A 17,887-nucleotide genomic window follows, 5' to 3' on the forward strand; every position below is an offset into this window, starting at 1 on the left:
CCAGAGCCCAGTCTGACTCCACTCAAACAACATGCTTACATGCAGGCTTTTATGCAGCAATACCTGATGGCTATTTATTTCTTTGGGCCACTGTTCACCATTGTCCTATGGTGCGAGGTGGATCAGCTTTTTCCTATTGTCTTGTCTGAAAGCTGGAGTCTGTCTGATCATGAACTATACTGGGACCTGCCGGATAACATCACTCAGACAGCTCTGATTACCATCCTCGGTCGATTATATGCTTGGTCATAGAGGACCTCATGCAGACTTGAAACCTAAAATGGAAGGGGAGACAGCATGTCAAATGATAGAATATGCTGGATGTCACAGCATGTCTATTTTGGCTCATAAACGTCATAGCCAAGTTATCCATCTCGAGTGATAAATTAAAATCAGGCCCATGATAACTTGAAGTTGACAAGTTGAAGAAGAAGAGCGAGGATAAGTTACTTCCCCCTAATAATTAAAGGGTCTTCTACCAGACTCATGTCCTTTACCAAATCCCCTGTCTGTTCATGAGGATTATTTCAAACTGCTGAAATCTCCCAACAGAAGCATGTCATTGCCTATGTCTAGGATCAAGGTTATAGTCACACCATGGATATCGTTTCATAAGTGCCAAAAGAAACACAAATCTCATGTTGCAACTTCCTACATCAGCAGGTGCCGACATCAATACTTTGGGTTTGCGTTTGCTTTTAATTTAGTATATCATCTAGTTTGTTGCTGGAGTATGCTGCATCAAATCCACTTCAAGAGTCTTACGAGGGCATCGCTGGAGATTTGGCAGTCATCATGCAGACGGATCAAGTTGATTTCATTCATAGTCTGCTGGACATCATTAATAAGATGCAAGAAGACCTTTAGTCTTCCCAAGTTTGGATATAAGCCAGCTCCTGTGGTCACAGAGACAACACCTTCTCTCTCAAGCTTGAGGATCCTTGAAGAAGTTTGCCAAGATACCAACTAGAGGTTTCAACATTCCAAAACATTCAACTTGGCAGTCAACGTTCAGAGTTCAGCATTCCAGACCAAGAGACTACAGGATTTATTCCATCAGAGAGTTGACCTTTCAATCTAACAGGTGGAAGGACATACCTGCACACGCCTTCTGCTCTGAAGCATGAGACAGCTCTAGACATTTTGATGAGAAATGCAGAGGAGTTCCGGGACATCTCTTGTCATATGCCAAAAATTGGAAGCACATCATGGATGACCACTGGGTTCTTGAAGTTGTAATCGAGGGATACAAATTCCATCTCCATCAGGGATCAGACCTTGTATCCCAAAGGGCATTCCGATTTCAGATTTCATCTCGAAGGGACCAAGTCAGCAACTGCCGACTTAGCCAAAAGGATGTTACAGTCATGCCCCGCTAATAAAGACTTCAGATATCCGGAAACCTCGGTTCCCAGACGATTTTCATTCAAAACAAAATAATTACTATATAAATTTACCCATATATACGGAAATTCAGTTTCCGGAACCGGATGGTCCTTTTCATACACAAAACATTGAAATGCACACAAAATTGTCTCACTTACCCGGACAATACACTTCCGCTGGTGGTAATCCTTCCGTTGGTGGTAATCCTTTGATTCGTGAAAAGCCAATTAACCAAGTGACACTGAGTTACGTTTGAGATGAGCTTGTTAATTGTACATGTAATCCCATTAGATAAATATGGCGTCTGTGGAGGTCAGAGGTCAAAGTTGTGACTTCAAACTGTCAGTATGGCCTGTCAACCAGCGAAACGTAAGCGAAACGCAGTTACAGCACGCGAAAAATGGGAAATTTGTCTGTTTAAGGAAAAACACCCGTCAGCAAGTTTGGAAACCATCAGTGAGCATTATGGCACTGAATTTGGACATACCATAGGAACATCGACAATTGGTGACATTTTAAAAGACAAACAGAAGTGGCTAAATCTCCCGGAAAATTCAGATGACTTATGACGATCCCGTGTAGCAAAACACCAGAAGCTGGAAGATGCATTATATCTTTGGTTGCGTGACATGAGAAGTCGTAATGTGCCCGTTAATGATGAAATGCTGATAGAGAAAGCTCGCGATTTTGGTGGCGAAATGGACATTTCTGACTTTGCATATTCTCGTGGGTGGCTCACTCATCGGTCATCTGTCATGAGTTGCATAATTGAAGGGAAGTAACTCTTCCAGTAAGATGCTGGTTTCAGTTATACAGAAATTTGTTTATACGGACGAATTGTGACATGACGCAAGTTTCCGTATAAACGAGGCACGACTGTATTAGACAAGAGTTAGCCTTTGGGGGACTGAAGAACACAGACCCAAGCAGAGGCTTCTATTCCCCAGGCTTTTTAGTCCCAAGAAGAATACTACAGACATTCATAGATCTGAAGTTCTCAACAAGGAATTTCTAGTTTGGCTGTCCAAGCTGTGCACCATACTCAGAATTAGAGACTAGATGATCATCTTGGAGGCTGTTTACTGTCACATATCAATTCATCCAGGATATTGAAAGTACTTTGGCATATTGATCGCTCCTTGACTGTTTACATGGGTCAAAGCCCCGATTACCAGTTTTGCACACATCCATCTAGTTCACCTCCACGGGTACATTGATGATTTCTTGTTGGCTGATGAGGAGAGGAATCAGCTCAATTGGAATATGACATTCCTGACCCAACTATTGTTGCATCTATCAACGCGTGGCGGTCTGACCTTGATTAATGAACAATTTGCATACTCGTATATGCAAGGGGCCGACGTATGGTTCCTGTAGGAAGTGACAATTTGGAGACGATGGCTTGCGGTATATACAGTTTTACTTTATACATGTAGATATGAACATACAGAAGACACTATGTGCCAGGTCAGCACATGGTGGTAGTGGTTGTTGTCTAGGTGCCCCGGAGCACCCAGCCTAACCCTAGCTAGGCTAAGGGTAAGACCTTTCTTTTCCTCTATTCTCTCTGGACCAAGGCTTATATAGCCAAGGTCACCTGACATTTAGTAAGTAATAAATATAAATGTAAACAGTAAAACATCAGTGACATACTTGCACATCCTGTTCAGGATGGCAGACGGTCGATGTACACAAAAATGGGGATTAACAAATAGGATTAGCATCTTATAAATAACAGCAATTAAATGTTTCAAGGCATATAGATGTCATGGCTCCAGGGTAATGAGCCTTTGCAATCAAATGTTCTTCAGACAATGGGTGTCGTAAATCAGTCACCATGACACATCTTGGCTTTCTAGTTCATCTGACCAAGTCAGAAGTGAAGCTAGTACTGGATATAATATACATTGGCAACAGATTGCAGCTTCACAAGGGAATCCGGAAGTTTGATACTTAAATATAAACATCGATGCAAGATAATCACCAGTCTTGATTTTCTGCTATAACCGATTCCATATGGCGATTCCAAAATTGCTGCGAAAACTGTATGAATGGACAACTTAAAATCAGTTATGACACGAGGCCTTTGTGAAAAGGGTAAGCATGTCCTGCACAACTGGTAGCACTCACCATTCACACAGTTTGCATTAAAAAGTCCACCTGTGAAGATTCTGGGGTAGAATAGGTTTTCAGCAACCCATGCTTGCCGTAAAAGGTGACTATGCTTGTCGTAAAAGGCGACTAACAGGAATGGGTGGTCAGGCTTGCTGACTTGCTTGATGCATGTCATTGATCCCAATTGCGTGGATCAATGCTCATGATATTAATCACTGGATTGTCTGGTCCAGACTCGAATATTTACAGACCGCTGTCATATAGCTGGAATACTGCTGAGTGCAGCCAAAACAACAAACTTTAACATTAAAAAGTAAGCAGTACTCCTGCCATGTGAAGGCTGCCTGTAGACAAATCAGACAATCAAGTGATCTTATGGACCAGAAAATCTTTTGACACATTAGTGTCTTTACTGATTTTATTGAAACTAATTGAAACTAATTGAAACAATATGTTAATTTTGAGTTAGGTCTTCTGTGTGCATTGGCAGAGATTATACGGCTTATCAGTTGAGTAAATTGTCTAAGAAATATATTCGTTTTGAAACAGATGGGGGTCAGTTTTAATTTTTTGTCTTTTGTAGTTGACTCAGCATAGTTAAATGCTACTGAGACTTATCATATGATCACTGATCATGGGAACCTGACCTCCCTGCAAGACGAGTTCATTTCCTGTCAAGTTTCATGAAAGAACTCAGTTTTTGCCGAGAGAATATCCTGTTCACGAATGTCATCAGCTCATAATGAAAAGCCAGCATGGACAGCATAACAATCCAGGGGATTTGGCAGTCTCACAAGAAAGATCTTCATGTGGGTTGCCTTGAGATAAGAGCAATCAACTACATCCTCATGGCATTGAAGCATATCTTGATGCTATCTTTATTCTGGTGGCCATGGACAACACGGTGGTGGTAGCCTTCATCCTTAGAAAAGTGGGAAGCAGATCTGAAGAATTGATGAGCAAGACTAAACTTTTGTTTGCCTTGGTAGATTTGATCAGCTGCTGGATGAAACTTGAGAAATTCAACATCCAGGAGGGACAGATTAGTGGCAACAGAATGGTCTCTCCAGCTTGAGATCTTGGAGAGCAAGAAGATCCTGGCACTTCATAATTTGGATGTTGTCATATCTCTGCCTACAGTGGGTTTCCAAAATCTTTGGTAACTGCACTTTGCAAGTGTAGGCTTCAACAAGATTGTTTTTGTTCAGATCTGGGAACATTTCCCCATGATGGCGTTGAAGATTGTCTATTTCTACAGTTGTCACAGGATCACAGGTTGGCTAGTGGTTGAAATGTGCACTCATCACTCTGAAGACTCGGGTTTGATTCCCCACATGGGCACAATGTGTGATGCTGATTTCTGGTGTACCCTGCTGCAATATTGCTGGAATATTGCTAAATGCAGTGTAGAAATTCTGTACTCACTCACTCAATGAAAAGAAGTATGGTTCGGGTCTTGACAGCTTGATGTTCATGAAACATGTCTTCTCACAAGAACCAGAAGAATCAAAAGTACAAGCCTTAATTGACAAGAAAAGTACCAAGCAATGGGTCAGAAGTTGGAAACTTTCTTGGATTGGTCAATTTCTGCGTTCACCACGATAAAGATTTTTCCAGTTTCATAACCACTGAGAAGTTTGACAAGATGTAGAACAAATTAGAAATGGTGCAAAGAACAATAAGATTCCTCCAACATGCTGAAGGAAAGTCCAGTGTGTGCTCATGCTAAGCTATAGTGATTGTTGATGTGAGTCCTTGTGACTCAGGACTGTCTTACGGGAAATTCACACAATACTAGTTGGTACAACTTGTTGAATGCAGTTATTTGTATGAATTGAAGTTGTATACAACTCGGCATTCACACAGTGTCGAGTTGCATACAATTCAGATCTCGCAAGATTTCTGACCAAAATCTTATAATTCACTACATTACTGCCGGAATCCTGGTTGCCAAGTTAATTTTCAGACACATAGTTTTGATTTAGATTGATTTCTGTTGACTTTTTAAATAAGTATCTAATTATTTATTCCTCAATTCTTGCAATGATTATCGACCCATGTATATTCGCAGTAAACTGAGCTAATGTATGCAACAAATTGATGACTGAATCTCTCGGAATTTTAGAAAATGTTTACATGTAAAACTTGAAGTTTTCTTTTTTTCGGATGAAAAGGCCCACTAGTAAGGTTTGGTTTCACACTTGAGAATTTCGGTTGATTTCATTCGGATTGACAACTGACATCATGAGCATCGATCTATGCAATTGGAATATGATGACATGCATCAACCAAGTTAGTCGCCTCTTATGACAAGCATAGTTGCCTTTTACGGCAAGCATGGATTGCTGAAGACCTATTCTACCCCCGATCTTCACGGGTCAAACTTCTCATGTAGCTATACCATGTATATGTGTGTTATTTGATAAATAATCATATTTTAGATGTCGTTTGATGCTTTGCCTAAAATAGTTGTAAATGGTATAACATTATAGATACTTTCCCGTGCAGTCCAAAACTGTGATGTGTATTTGTGTGTATGATGCATTTTATGTTTTTGATACGTATTATGAACCTAATCGCATCTTGGTCTACACTACAGTGTACAGTCACATAGCCTTCCGTTTCAAATAACACTATGAACAGTACAACCTAGAGAAATGTCAAGATATATAATTTGTTACAGGGTTATTCTACATACCTACTTTCATAGGTCCTTTATTGAGTGGTGACACTTGGGATATCAAAAAGCAGAAGTTATTGACAGGAATCAGAGTTGCCATTTTTAGATCACAGGGTCTGAAGGACCAAGGTGAGCTAATGGCATACCATGGCGTCTGTTGACCGTATGTCAACAATTTATTCAGACGACTTTTTCTTCTGAACCACTAATAGGAAATTAATGAAATTTGAAAGCATCCCTAGGTGGTGGGGATTCAAAATTGTACAAATGGTGGGGCTGACTCCCCCAGGGGCTGAGGGGCAGGGCCAAATAGGGGTAATTTGGCTATATTGCTTTGCACTTCTTCTCTGGAACTAAGAGATAGATATCAACCATATTTGGTTGGAAGCATTCTCCAATGTTAGTCATTCAAATTGGAGAAATGGAGGGGCTGAACCCTAGCCCACCCTGGGGACAAAGGGGCAGGGCTAAAAAGAGTTTATAACTTGGACACAGTTAAGATCCCCACCGTATAACCATGTGTACAAATGAGAGAATAATAAGGGGAATACACAAATGCTACCAGGACTGGCCCTTCTGTTCATCTGTCCGGCACTCCCAAAGGAGAAATACATGTTCATGCTGTCAGATTTGCCATCCACCCATTTCATATGTTGACAAAGTCAAAATTACAAAATATTTGCAGTATTATATACATGTACAATGCAAATGTATATTTTGTCATGATTGCGTAAATATCCAGGTGTTGTTGTTTACAGATTGACGTGAAAATATCAGGTGATTTTCATACCCGTTTTGATTGGCTTTGTTCAAACAACTTGTAACGTAAAAATAGAGCATATCCTATTTTGTACAACTCACGTCAGACAAGGTGCATACGTCAAAAGTTGCCTGTTAACACGATGCAGTGTGTTGCATGCAACAAATTGTATCCAACTTGTATCGTGTGAATGCCCCTTTTGCGCAAGAAGACACTGGAGCACACAGACTTGTCATGCACACAAAGCTATGTTGTCATACCAGAATCAATGAGGCGGCAGACTTAGAAGCTTGCACATGAAACTCATCAGTGCATTGTCAGAACAAACCAGCTCATGACAGAGAAAGTGGGGTGGCCATCCATGAACGAGGACATTGAGAAACGTGTGTGTCATGTATGCCATTGGTATACACCATGAACATATACCAATACCAAAACCGATCAGAGCTACAGAGTTTCCAGGAAAACCATGGCAAAATGTTTCATATGACTTGTGTGGACCATTTCCAACTGGAGAATCATTGCTTGTTGTCGTTGACTATTACTTCAGATGGCCAGAAATTGCAGATTTTTAAACTTATCCTATTTCACAGTATGGATTTCTCATTCTTCTTTCAGTCCTAAGTGGAAACGTGCCTAAACAAAGGTTTCTAGCTTCTAAAAAAACCCAATCCTCCCGAACATAACTTTCATCTCCATGGTCACCTCCCAATTATCTTGGTCATGCTTGCTTTTCATGCAGGTTGACCTACTCACGCTGAACATGTGATTTCCCCAGTCAACTCATTCTCCCCAGTCAACTCATTCTCTTTTTAATCTCCACAGTGTGGTGATGTGCTCTCTCACGAGAATCCATCTGGCTTTTTTCTTTTTCCCCAATTTTCTCTCTTTGAAGACTTCAAGACTTTTTCTTTCCTTGATTGTTTATTTCAACATGGATGAAAAGGCCACACGTCAACCTGCGTGCCTGACTTGTAGACAGGTTTGAAAGTTCTCCTAACAGTATTTGATCCAACTGCTCCTGTATTTTCTTCACAGTCAGCCACACTCCCTATTGCTTCTATGAAGTCTACCGTAGACCCTATTTTCTCTTTTCTACGTTGATAATGTCAAGCTTTTTCCACCTGAGGGCGTCCCTTAGACTGCAGCTTTGATTGAGCCCTCTACAGTCGCTCCTACTATTGTTTTGTCTACCTCATCAGCTCATCGCGTCCTTTCTACTCCCAGACTTTTCAGATCCCCTGTTCGACTTTGTAAAGACTTTTTATCTGAGGAACTGTCATCACAGGATCGCCCCTCATACTTATTGGAACCTCTCGATCAAGACTCACGTGAGTCTCGTTCTAGGGAGTGCTCTCATGTGGATCAATGATCCTTTGATAAGGACCAGCTTGCGATGACTTAACTTTGACGGATAAGCTTTCCTCCACAATTCAATCGCAGAACACGAATCAACGATCTTCTAAGAATTGACAAACTCAAGATCGGGATTGGCAATCTTGGGCTCGCCAACTATGGGATTGAAGATCTTCTCAGACTTGCCACATCTCCAAGGATCATTAATCCTCCCCAGATTGACATACTTCTAAGGTTCGGCGAACCTCCAAGGTTTGGGGAACATCTCAAGAGAACCACTTCTCTGTGAAGCAGTACACTTCAAAAGTTCGATATAGCTCACAGGATCAACGCACCTACAAGTATTATCTTCACACTTCCGATGATTGCATGGGGGCATGGGTGGACCATTCGTCTGAGGCGCTGCGATTTGCTGTGCAGAGTTGCGTCCCTTTGGCACGCCAGAAACCCATGATTGTGGGTTTGAATCCCAGTTCGCCCCGATTATGTTTCTAGGTTTGGCAGCACCATACCAGTGCACGTGGATTTCACCGAAGTAGTAAACGTCTAAGACCTGCATCACTTCGGGCTTTCCTCCCACATTAAGCTGACACGCTGCGATATAACTGGAATACTGTTAAAAGCGGCGTTAAACCCAACTCACTCACTCACTCCAATGATTGCTGCTCCTCTATGGATCAACGCATCTCAAAGGAACGACAGAACTCTTAAGGATCGATGTTCACCCATGGCTCATGTATTGGTTCCGAAGATGAACTTTATAACGATTCTATTGGACACTCCTCCCACTTGGCTCATTCCTTTTCTTCCAGTCATCTTGACTCTCTCCTACGTGATCGTTCTCATTCTTATGATTATCGTCATCTATGACAAGAATTGCCTTGGAACCCTGCTTCGTATGATGCCTACGCAAACCTGGCGCGTGATTGGTACCCACAGTCACAGTATACAGATTTTATAGGATGTGGCTACAAATCTGGATAAAGCCTTTCGCAGGCACAATGTGTGATCAACTCCCTTGACACACTACCTGAACATATTACGATGTCCAGAGAATGAACAGATCTCTGTTGAAATACATTAAAGAAGTCAAACTAGGGAAGAAAGACTGGAGAAAATATGTTTTGCAAATTGCTGTTACCGTACCGATCAATGTCACATGGGACCTGAAGTCAAGTATGTGACAGTCTGATGACGAAGTCCAAAGAAAAGATGAAAAAATGAAAATGAAAGGGAAGAAATATGCTGACAATGTTCAGAGAGCTGAAGCATGTGATTTAGCAGTTAGTGACCAAGTTTTATTAAAGCAGGGACACCTTCACAAGTTGACAACACCACTCAACCCTGATCCATAGAAAGTTGTTGAACGGAAAGAGGGCAATTCTGTTATTTTTTAGAAATCTAATCAGTTGGTGAGATGGAATATTTCTGACATGAAGAAATTTGACATACCTGACATATCTCGATGTCTTTTTCAGATGATCTACGGGAGAAAACTTGATAAAATGAGGGTGGCAATAGTGAGTGAGTCATAGGTGTTAGACTCATCGACAAGGTGAAGTTGGTGCCAAACGAGTACAAAGACTATGAACTTAAAATGTATTTTGATTTGGATTCTTCTATTCAGCGTAAAGGAATGTGAGCAAGTTAACTTCTATTTCTCAGTGAGTGCCAGCTTGACAGACTTGGACATTAACATGGACTTTGAATGACAAAGGCCGTTGATAGATATAGCTTATGCATGATTCTGTAAGTGGTTTCAATTATAATGATGATATTTGTATGCTCCCATAGTTTTTGTGAAAAGTACAAGTTTAAAGTTAACACCATGTGTTATTGTTTCTCTTTAACTGTGTAGAAAAGTAATATTAGTCTAGCAGATGAATAATATTTTATTACAATAGCATAGATATGATCTTTAGCAAGAAAGATTTACTTTATGAAGTAATTATTGATATTTTTCCATGTCTATGGAAAAAAGAAAGGCGTATCAGTATCATAGTGGTTCCTGCCATTACGCCATCAACTATGTCTCATGTTGTAAGCCCGCAAATACAGGAAGTCAAGAAAGTAACATGGCTGCGAGCCAGACATGTTTGTTTCGCTCGTGACAATACCTGCTCTGAATATTACATGTTGTACTGTTTGGTTTTGAACCTGTAAACTGTTCTTTATTACAGACGCCAAAACTTATGGAGTTGAAAGGAGCCCTATTCAGGAAGCAAGAAATAGTAAGTAATTTCTGTTCTGTTGTATGTTGTAATGTGAAGTAATATTTCAGATAATGAGACTTTTGCTCACCACAACCAAAGGTTAAATTGAGCTTGAATGTAGGTACTTTTACCTGTTCTTCCATCCTTAACCTGACATCTCTGACACCAAAAGAATTATTGTGCTGGATTTCCATGGATGATTGAAGCATTATTGTTTCTTGGAAAATTCATTCATTCATCATCATCAACTTCTATGCAGAAGATACTAGCTTCAATTTTATCAGCATTATTTGTTTTTTGCTCATCCAGATGAAAGTTGTACTTTCAGTACACATTTGATTAGACATTTTTTATTGACCCATGAAGAACCGGAGTCTTCAGCAACCCATGCTTGCCGTAAAAGGCGAATATGCTTGTCATAAGAGGCGACTAACGGGATCAGGTGGTCAGGCTCGCTGCCTTGGTTGATGCATATCATTGTATCTGTGTTCGCGTTAACGCAGAAACCTGCGTTTTTCACGCATTAAAATCATATAAACACGCAAAAAAAAATTTGCATGCATGTTTTGCACGCACAGATTGTGATATACTGAATTTTGTATTAATACCATAAAATAAAAAACTATTCAAAGCTGATAGCCTGCTTACGATGTTCAGAGGAAAATAATTCAAAACCTGGAAATTCCCATTGCTAAAAATAGAATGTAACCAGATGGCGCTTTGAATCGCGTCCTTTATATTTCCATATATGGTCTTTGGGCAACGGAATAACTAATCTCAGACACAGGACGTCATTCTTTACTATCGATGGAATTCCCCGTAAGTCATTCGTTTCATCCAATCAGAGCCAAGCTTACAAGTAAAAGTCGGTAATACGAATGATCATAAACAGAGCGACGGAAGAAAACTGCCACACATGCGCATGTGCTAACAACAGTCATATTTATTTTATTAATGATAGAACGTTCATTATATCAAAACTGGACTGTAAGTTAAAGCTTGGTCATAATTATTAGCTGTACTAGTACTGATTTTATTGAAATAAAAACTTCACACGCGAAATATTTGAATTGAAAATTTATTATTTCATTTCTGCAGGCACTGTACAAAAACCTACCGCGAACACTGTGTATGCCAATTGCTTGGATCGATGATCATTTTGTCAATCACTGGATTGTTTGATCCAGACTCTATTATTTACAGACTGCCGTAAAATAGCTGGAATATTGCAGAGTGCAGTGTTAAACAACAAACAATGAAACACATTTTGTTCAAACAATTTCCAAAGTTATGCATTTGTAGTTCTGCAAAGAATATAAATTTTAATGACCTATATATCCTTTGGCTGCGAAGTATACAGGGATTATGAACAGCTATGAGACCCACAATTGACCAAGTTGATAATAAGTAAATTTTTTACTTATCCTGCATTATTCCTCATTACATTCACTGCTTACCTTATGACAACAAAGACATCGCTCAGCGATGGTCTTGGGTGAAGAAAATTTTCAACTTTTTGCATACATCACTGCCTGTTGCGTAACAGCAAGGACGTCTCTCAGCTGAGCCCTTCAAATTGGATATTTTTAGACCTTTAGTATTGGCTATTACTCTAGATTATGTCTGCCATTGGTGATTTTGTTGTAAAAAGACTTTGTGTAACAATTGTTTACCTGCAAGGGTAGTCAAATTGTTTGCATTTCGTAGCTGCATATTTATAACATGTTCATGTGTATTTAAATACTGGTAGTTTTGGTGTTACATAGAGTTTTGAGTGTAACATTTCATTGTCCCCCTGCCGCGCGAAGTGGGGGATATAGTTTTCACGACCGTCCGTACGTCCCACCTCTTTGTTGCCGCGATATCTCAAGAACTAAACACTGGATTGTTTTCATATTTGGAACTATGGTGTATATACAGACTCCGCAGACACCAGTCGGTTTTGGTGACCTTGACCCCATTTTGAAGGTCACAGCAGGCAAATCTGCTTTTGGAGTTGGAAAACGGTGTTGCCGCAATATCTCAAGAACTAATCTCTGGATTGTCTTCATATTTGGAACTATGGTGTATATACAGACACCGCAGACACCAGTCGGTTTTGATGACTTTGAGCCCATTTTCAAGGTCACAGCAGGAAAAAACTGCCTTCCAAATTCCGCCTTCCAGGGGACGCCTTTGCTCCTAGCAAGGCGCCCCAGGTGCGGCTCCGCATTTTGTCCTCCTTGGCACACGAGGTCATCGATCCTTTGCTGTCGGGTGCCCGCAGGAAGTTCAACCTGCCCGAAGTAAAAAAGCGGTACCTGTTAGCAGAGGACGGTGATTTTGAGGATGTAGACGAGTGCGTCTGGACTTCTGTCACCCTGGGGGGATCTTCGACCCCCACCTTGGCTAAGGCCAAGCAGGGCCGGCGGTTGCCCCCCTTTCCTATGTGCAGCGTGGAGCTGAAGGCTGCATACGTATGCTTCAAGGAGCAATACCGTAATGCATGCCAACAGCTTTGCATATCCGTACACTCCGCCTATCTGTCTGCAGTACAGAGGGAGCTAGTGGGAGAGGGGCTGGCTGACTCCTCGGAGTTGGCCACGCAACTGACAGAGGTTCATAGTCATAACGCAAGTGATGCTATCCGTAGCTGTGCCTCGCAGATGATGTGCGCTTTTATGGGCATGCGCAGGCTGTGGATGTCGGTATCTAAATACTCGACTTCCACACGCCAGGATCCGCTTGCTTTGCCGTATAAGATGGGTGCTACCCTCTTCCCTGGGGCTCAGCAGGTGGTCCGAGAGGCCGCTCAATTGTATGCCTCCATCAAGGACTCTAAGGCCTTGTTGGAGGTACCAAGCGTTAAACTACGTAAGCGGACCTCTCCGCTTGACTCCTCCTACGCTGACGCGCCGGGTCAGAAGTCCACGCCTACTTGGAAGCAGCCGCTTCCTTCAGGTAAGGGCGCCGGGAGGAGCAAACGAAGCAGGGGCCTGGGCAAGGCAGCTGGTCGAGACCAGCAGCCTTTTCACAGGGCCGGGAATCCATCAGGTTCCCATTAGCACCCGAAGAGCCCCGGGTGAACTGCCAACAGCCGGGGTCCACTGCCTCAAGCCGGATGTCCCCGTAGGCGGCCGACTGGCTCTATTCCTGAAGGAATGGGAGACAGTTACATCTAATCCCTGGACCTTGTCCACTCTAAGGGATGGCCATTTGCCTCGGTTGAAACTTCATCCGCCACCCCTTCTCTGGGATAAAGCACACTCCGGTGCCTGCTACCCGAGAGAAGGAGGAATTCCTCCGTGCCGAGGTCGACGCACTTCTTATGAAAGCTGCGATCGAATCGGTTCCCTTGGGACAGGAAAGCGAGGGCTTCTTCTCGACTGTCATCTCAGCTGTCGAGACAGGAAAACGGCTAACGTCAATAGACCTAAAAGACGCCTATCTCCACGTACCCATACACGCCGAGTTCAAGAAATATCTGAGGTTTTCTTTCGACGGGAGGTGTTATCAATTCAAGGTTCTACCATTCGGGATCGCCACGGCTCCGAGGGTGTTCACCAAGCTGATGTTGATTCCTGCCCAAGTGGCCAGGTCGAAAGGTCAGTTCTGCCAACCATACCTCGACGACTGGTTACTTAGAGCTCTATTGCAATCCCTGAGTCAGATAGCTACACAAGAATAGACATTTTGATCACTCTAGGGTGGATAGTCAATCTCAAGAAGTCAGATCTGAGCCCTACTCAGAATCTTGTCTTCCTAGGGGCAAACTTCAACACAGTGAGCGGATTTGTATCTCTATCACAAGATCGCATAGTCAAGGTTACTTCCCAGTTCCTTCTGTCCACAAGACACACTGCTCGTACATGGCTCCAGTTACTGGGCAACATGGCGGCGACAGTGGATGTGGTTTTGCGGGCGCGCTTGAGAATGAGACCCATTCAACAAGCGCTCCGTCGACTTTGGGTGAACTCGGAAGATCTCAAGACTCTTCTTGAGACTCCGCAGTGGCTCATTACACACCTTCAGTGGTGGACCGAGGTCGGGAATCTGTCCCGGGGGCTCCCCCTCGACACTCCCGTTCCGTCTCTCACAGTTCAAATAGACGCGTCACTCTCCGGCTGGGGAGGCGTTCTGAACGATCACACCGCCTCGGGACTATGGTCCCAGCAGGAGATCAAACTGCATATCAATATGCTAGAACTGAGAGCGGTCAGGTTGGTGTTCCAACGCTTCCTGGATCTTGGCTTCGTGGCCAAGTGGTTCGTCTAGAGATGGACAACCAAACGGCGATGATGTTCATCCGGAAGCAGGGGGGAACGGTCGCTTCTCCAAGAGACGTGGCAGTTCCTCCTATGGTGCGACTCTCACGATATTAGGGTGATACCTGTTTATCTCCCGGGGGTGGACAACGTCCGTGCAGACGCTCTGTCTCGCTGGATCCTCGCTCCTCACGAGTGGAGGCTCGACCCGGGGATATTCGGGATTATCTCCCAGTTATACAGGTCGTTCCAGGTGGATCTGTTTGCGTCTGGAGTGAATCACCAGACACCAACGTTCTGCTCCCAAGTTCCCGACCCGAAGTCGGTGGCAGCAGACGCCTTCCAGCTAGATTGAACGGACAGAATTCTGTGGGCATTCCCCCCAGTATCTCTGATTTCCAAGGTCCTGTCTCAGCTAGCCACTCAGCCTGCGCGACTACTTGTGCTCCTGGCACCTCTTTGGTCGGCGCACAGTTGGTTTCCACTATAATCAGGTTTCTGGCTCAGCCTCCTGTTCTATTACCTTTAAGACCGGACCTCCTATCCCAGAACGGGGCCCTCCACCCGAATCCCAGGATTCAGTGGGTGGCTTGGCCACTGTCAGGAATCGCCTCCAGAAGAGCGGTATTCCTGCACGAGTTGCAGACACAATACTGGCTTAGCGGAGGGATTCGACAAACGTTCAGTACGAGGATAGATGGGCCTGCTATGCGCACTGGTGTGTCGATAGAGGGATTGCAGATCCCTTTTCTGCAGATCTCGTAGCCGTGCTTGAGGTCCTCCAGTCGCGACTATAGGACGGCCTGGCCGCATCGACAGTCGGGGGTACTCTACAGCTATCGCAGCTTTTCATGTCCCTGTCGACGGGGCACGTCTGGGTGCGCACCCATTAGTGCAGCCCTTTTTAGCAGGTGTGGACAGGATCCGACCGCCTGTCCGGCGGATCAGTCCCCCTTGGAACTTTTCAATCGTTCTTGATTGGCTGTCCGGTCCTTCCTTTCGGGATCTGTCGTCTCTCTCTTCAGCTGTTGAGCTGGAAGACGGCTTTCCTTGTGGCGGTAACGTCCGGCAGACGGGTAGGCGACATTCACGCAATGTTAGCCGATCCTGAACTAACTGTCTTCCACCGGGACAGGGTCAGTATTCGCCTACTGGACTCTTACCGTCCTAAGGTCGCACACGCCTTCCAAGTGACGGCTCCTATAGAGCTACCTGCTCTTTTACAGCCTTCCTCATCGGGGACCACTGCAAGACATGCTCATGTCTTTGATGTCCGCAGGACCCTCAAGGCCTATATCAGCAGAAGTGTATCCGTAAGGATAACCAACTATTTTGCTGTTATGGTGGAAGGAAGGCTGGCATCTCCAGGTGGATATTGTCAACTATTTGTACTGCGAACACGCTTCAAGGCAGGGACCCCCCTACCAGGTTGAAGGCTCATTCAGTGAGAGCAGTGGCTACGTCAAAAGCGTACGCCACAGCCCTGCCCATTGAGGAGATCTGCTCCATGGCTATTTGGAGCCAGCCGAGCACGTTCATCAAACATTACCAACTCGACAAACACTCAAGCGAGCGTGCTCGGTTTGGTCAGTCAGTTCTCCGAACTGGGCAAAGTTCTACATCTCTAGCCGATTGAGCCTTCGAGATTTTAGACTGCCCTACGGTTATACTGCTCAGTAACGGTCCGGATTCTATCTTCTGCGGTCGATAAATATCTGTCCTTACTACTCGATAATACTCGTATTTGCACACGCACTCCTTCGATCCTCGGAGACCCTCTGGGCTAGCTCAGCGCTGTTATAGTGTCTGGTGATCAACGCCCCTATATCACTTGTTCCAAAAAGTGTGTGTGTGTGGGGGGGGGGGGGGGTTGTTTCGAGTTCTCGAATATGATCAGCCACAAATAATGGCTATTTTCATAGTATATGGTCGACCACGCCCTGTCTCTAGCCCCCGCCCTGTCTCTAGCCCCCGCCTCTCGACGGTTGTGCCTCACGATAAGGATGGTTCCATTCATTGAACTCTTGTTTATTCATTGAAATAATCAAAATACGATGTATTTATTTCGCTTGTTGCTGACGGATGCAACTGCCTAGATTATCTATAGGAGTCTGTCTTGATGCAATAGGTGCCCCAAGGAGGATTTAATCTGAAAGAGAATTTTACAAACCTGTAGAGGTTATGAATTCTCTGATGAAATCCTCCTTGGGGCACGGCCACCCATCTCCCCAGATTAGACATATGGAAAGTGATTTGGGTGAGAGTTGCTTCCCCTGGGGTGATGTGCCGTGGAGGGTGAGGCCCCGTAAGGATGGTCGTAAATCATAAAATAACGAAGTTTTTGTGTGGTAACATTTTTTTATTAAGGAAAATGGTTACAACTATGTCATGTAGATTTTCTTGAGCAAGGAAAAGACAATAAGTGCCCCAAGGAGGATTTCATCAGAGAATTTATAACCTCTACAGGTTTGTAAAAGTAATCAACAAGGATCACATCCTTTGCATCCCAGAGTTCAGTGGCCATAACTTTTTCCATTGATCTTGAAAACTTGAATTTCTTTGGTGCCAGAGAAGTGGAATGGCTCCATGCCATGGATTGATATTTTGACTCAGGATCATAGTGGTAGACCCATGTTTCATCACCATGGACAAACCTCTTTTTATATTTTTTGAAATCCCCCTCAATAACCTCTAAATTTTCTCTGGCAATGTCAGTTCTTTCTTCCTTAAGATCAGAATTTAGAAACTTTTGCACCCAACAAGCAGATATCTTGTTCATGAATAATTGTTTCAATGGGTCCATGGCTTAGACCTGTGTCTTCCTCAAGTTCAGCCATGGTAATATGTCTATCTGAGTATAAGTTTCTATTTCCTTGATTGATCTTTGTTGAAGGGTGTCCAGACCTAGGTTCATCATCAAGGCTTGTTCTCCCAGCCTTAAACATAGCTGCTCAACGTTTAACACTGGAATAGCTAGGGCACTTAGTCCTGAATCTCTTGGGGAATACTTTTCAAAGTCAAAAACTTGTTGACTGCTCGGTCCTCGTTCTTTTCCATTTCTGTGTCCATTTGGAACCCTATCACGTTCAACTTGCAGTAACTAAAATACAAACGGCCTCAACAGACCAATATA

At 43.4% G+C, this 17,887-nt stretch overlaps 1 protein-coding gene across 3 annotated transcripts in view; it reads left to right on the forward strand.

The window, feature by feature from the left end:
* LOC139469159 (nucleolin-like) overlaps positions 1–17,887 on the forward strand; it is a 374,233-nt gene that overhangs the window by 59,506 nt on the left and 296,840 nt on the right. For 2 of the 3 annotated variants that reach the window (XM_071251292.1, XM_071251293.1), the window contains exon 3: positions 10,478–10,528. The exons of the other annotated variant lie outside the window; for it this stretch is intronic. In XM_071251292.1, coding sequence (XP_071107393.1) covers positions 10,478–10,528 — 51 coding nt within the window. The remainder of the gene's footprint in view (positions 1–10,477; positions 10,529–17,887) is intronic. 3 annotated transcript variants of the gene reach the window in all.

This window comes from Haliotis cracherodii, unplaced genomic scaffold (assembly GCF_022045235.1).
Source record: "Haliotis cracherodii isolate W230 unplaced genomic scaffold, xgHalCrac1.p SCAF_2, whole genome shotgun sequence".
In the NCBI taxonomy this organism is placed as follows: Eukaryota; Metazoa; Mollusca; class Gastropoda; order Lepetellida; family Haliotidae; genus Haliotis; species Haliotis cracherodii.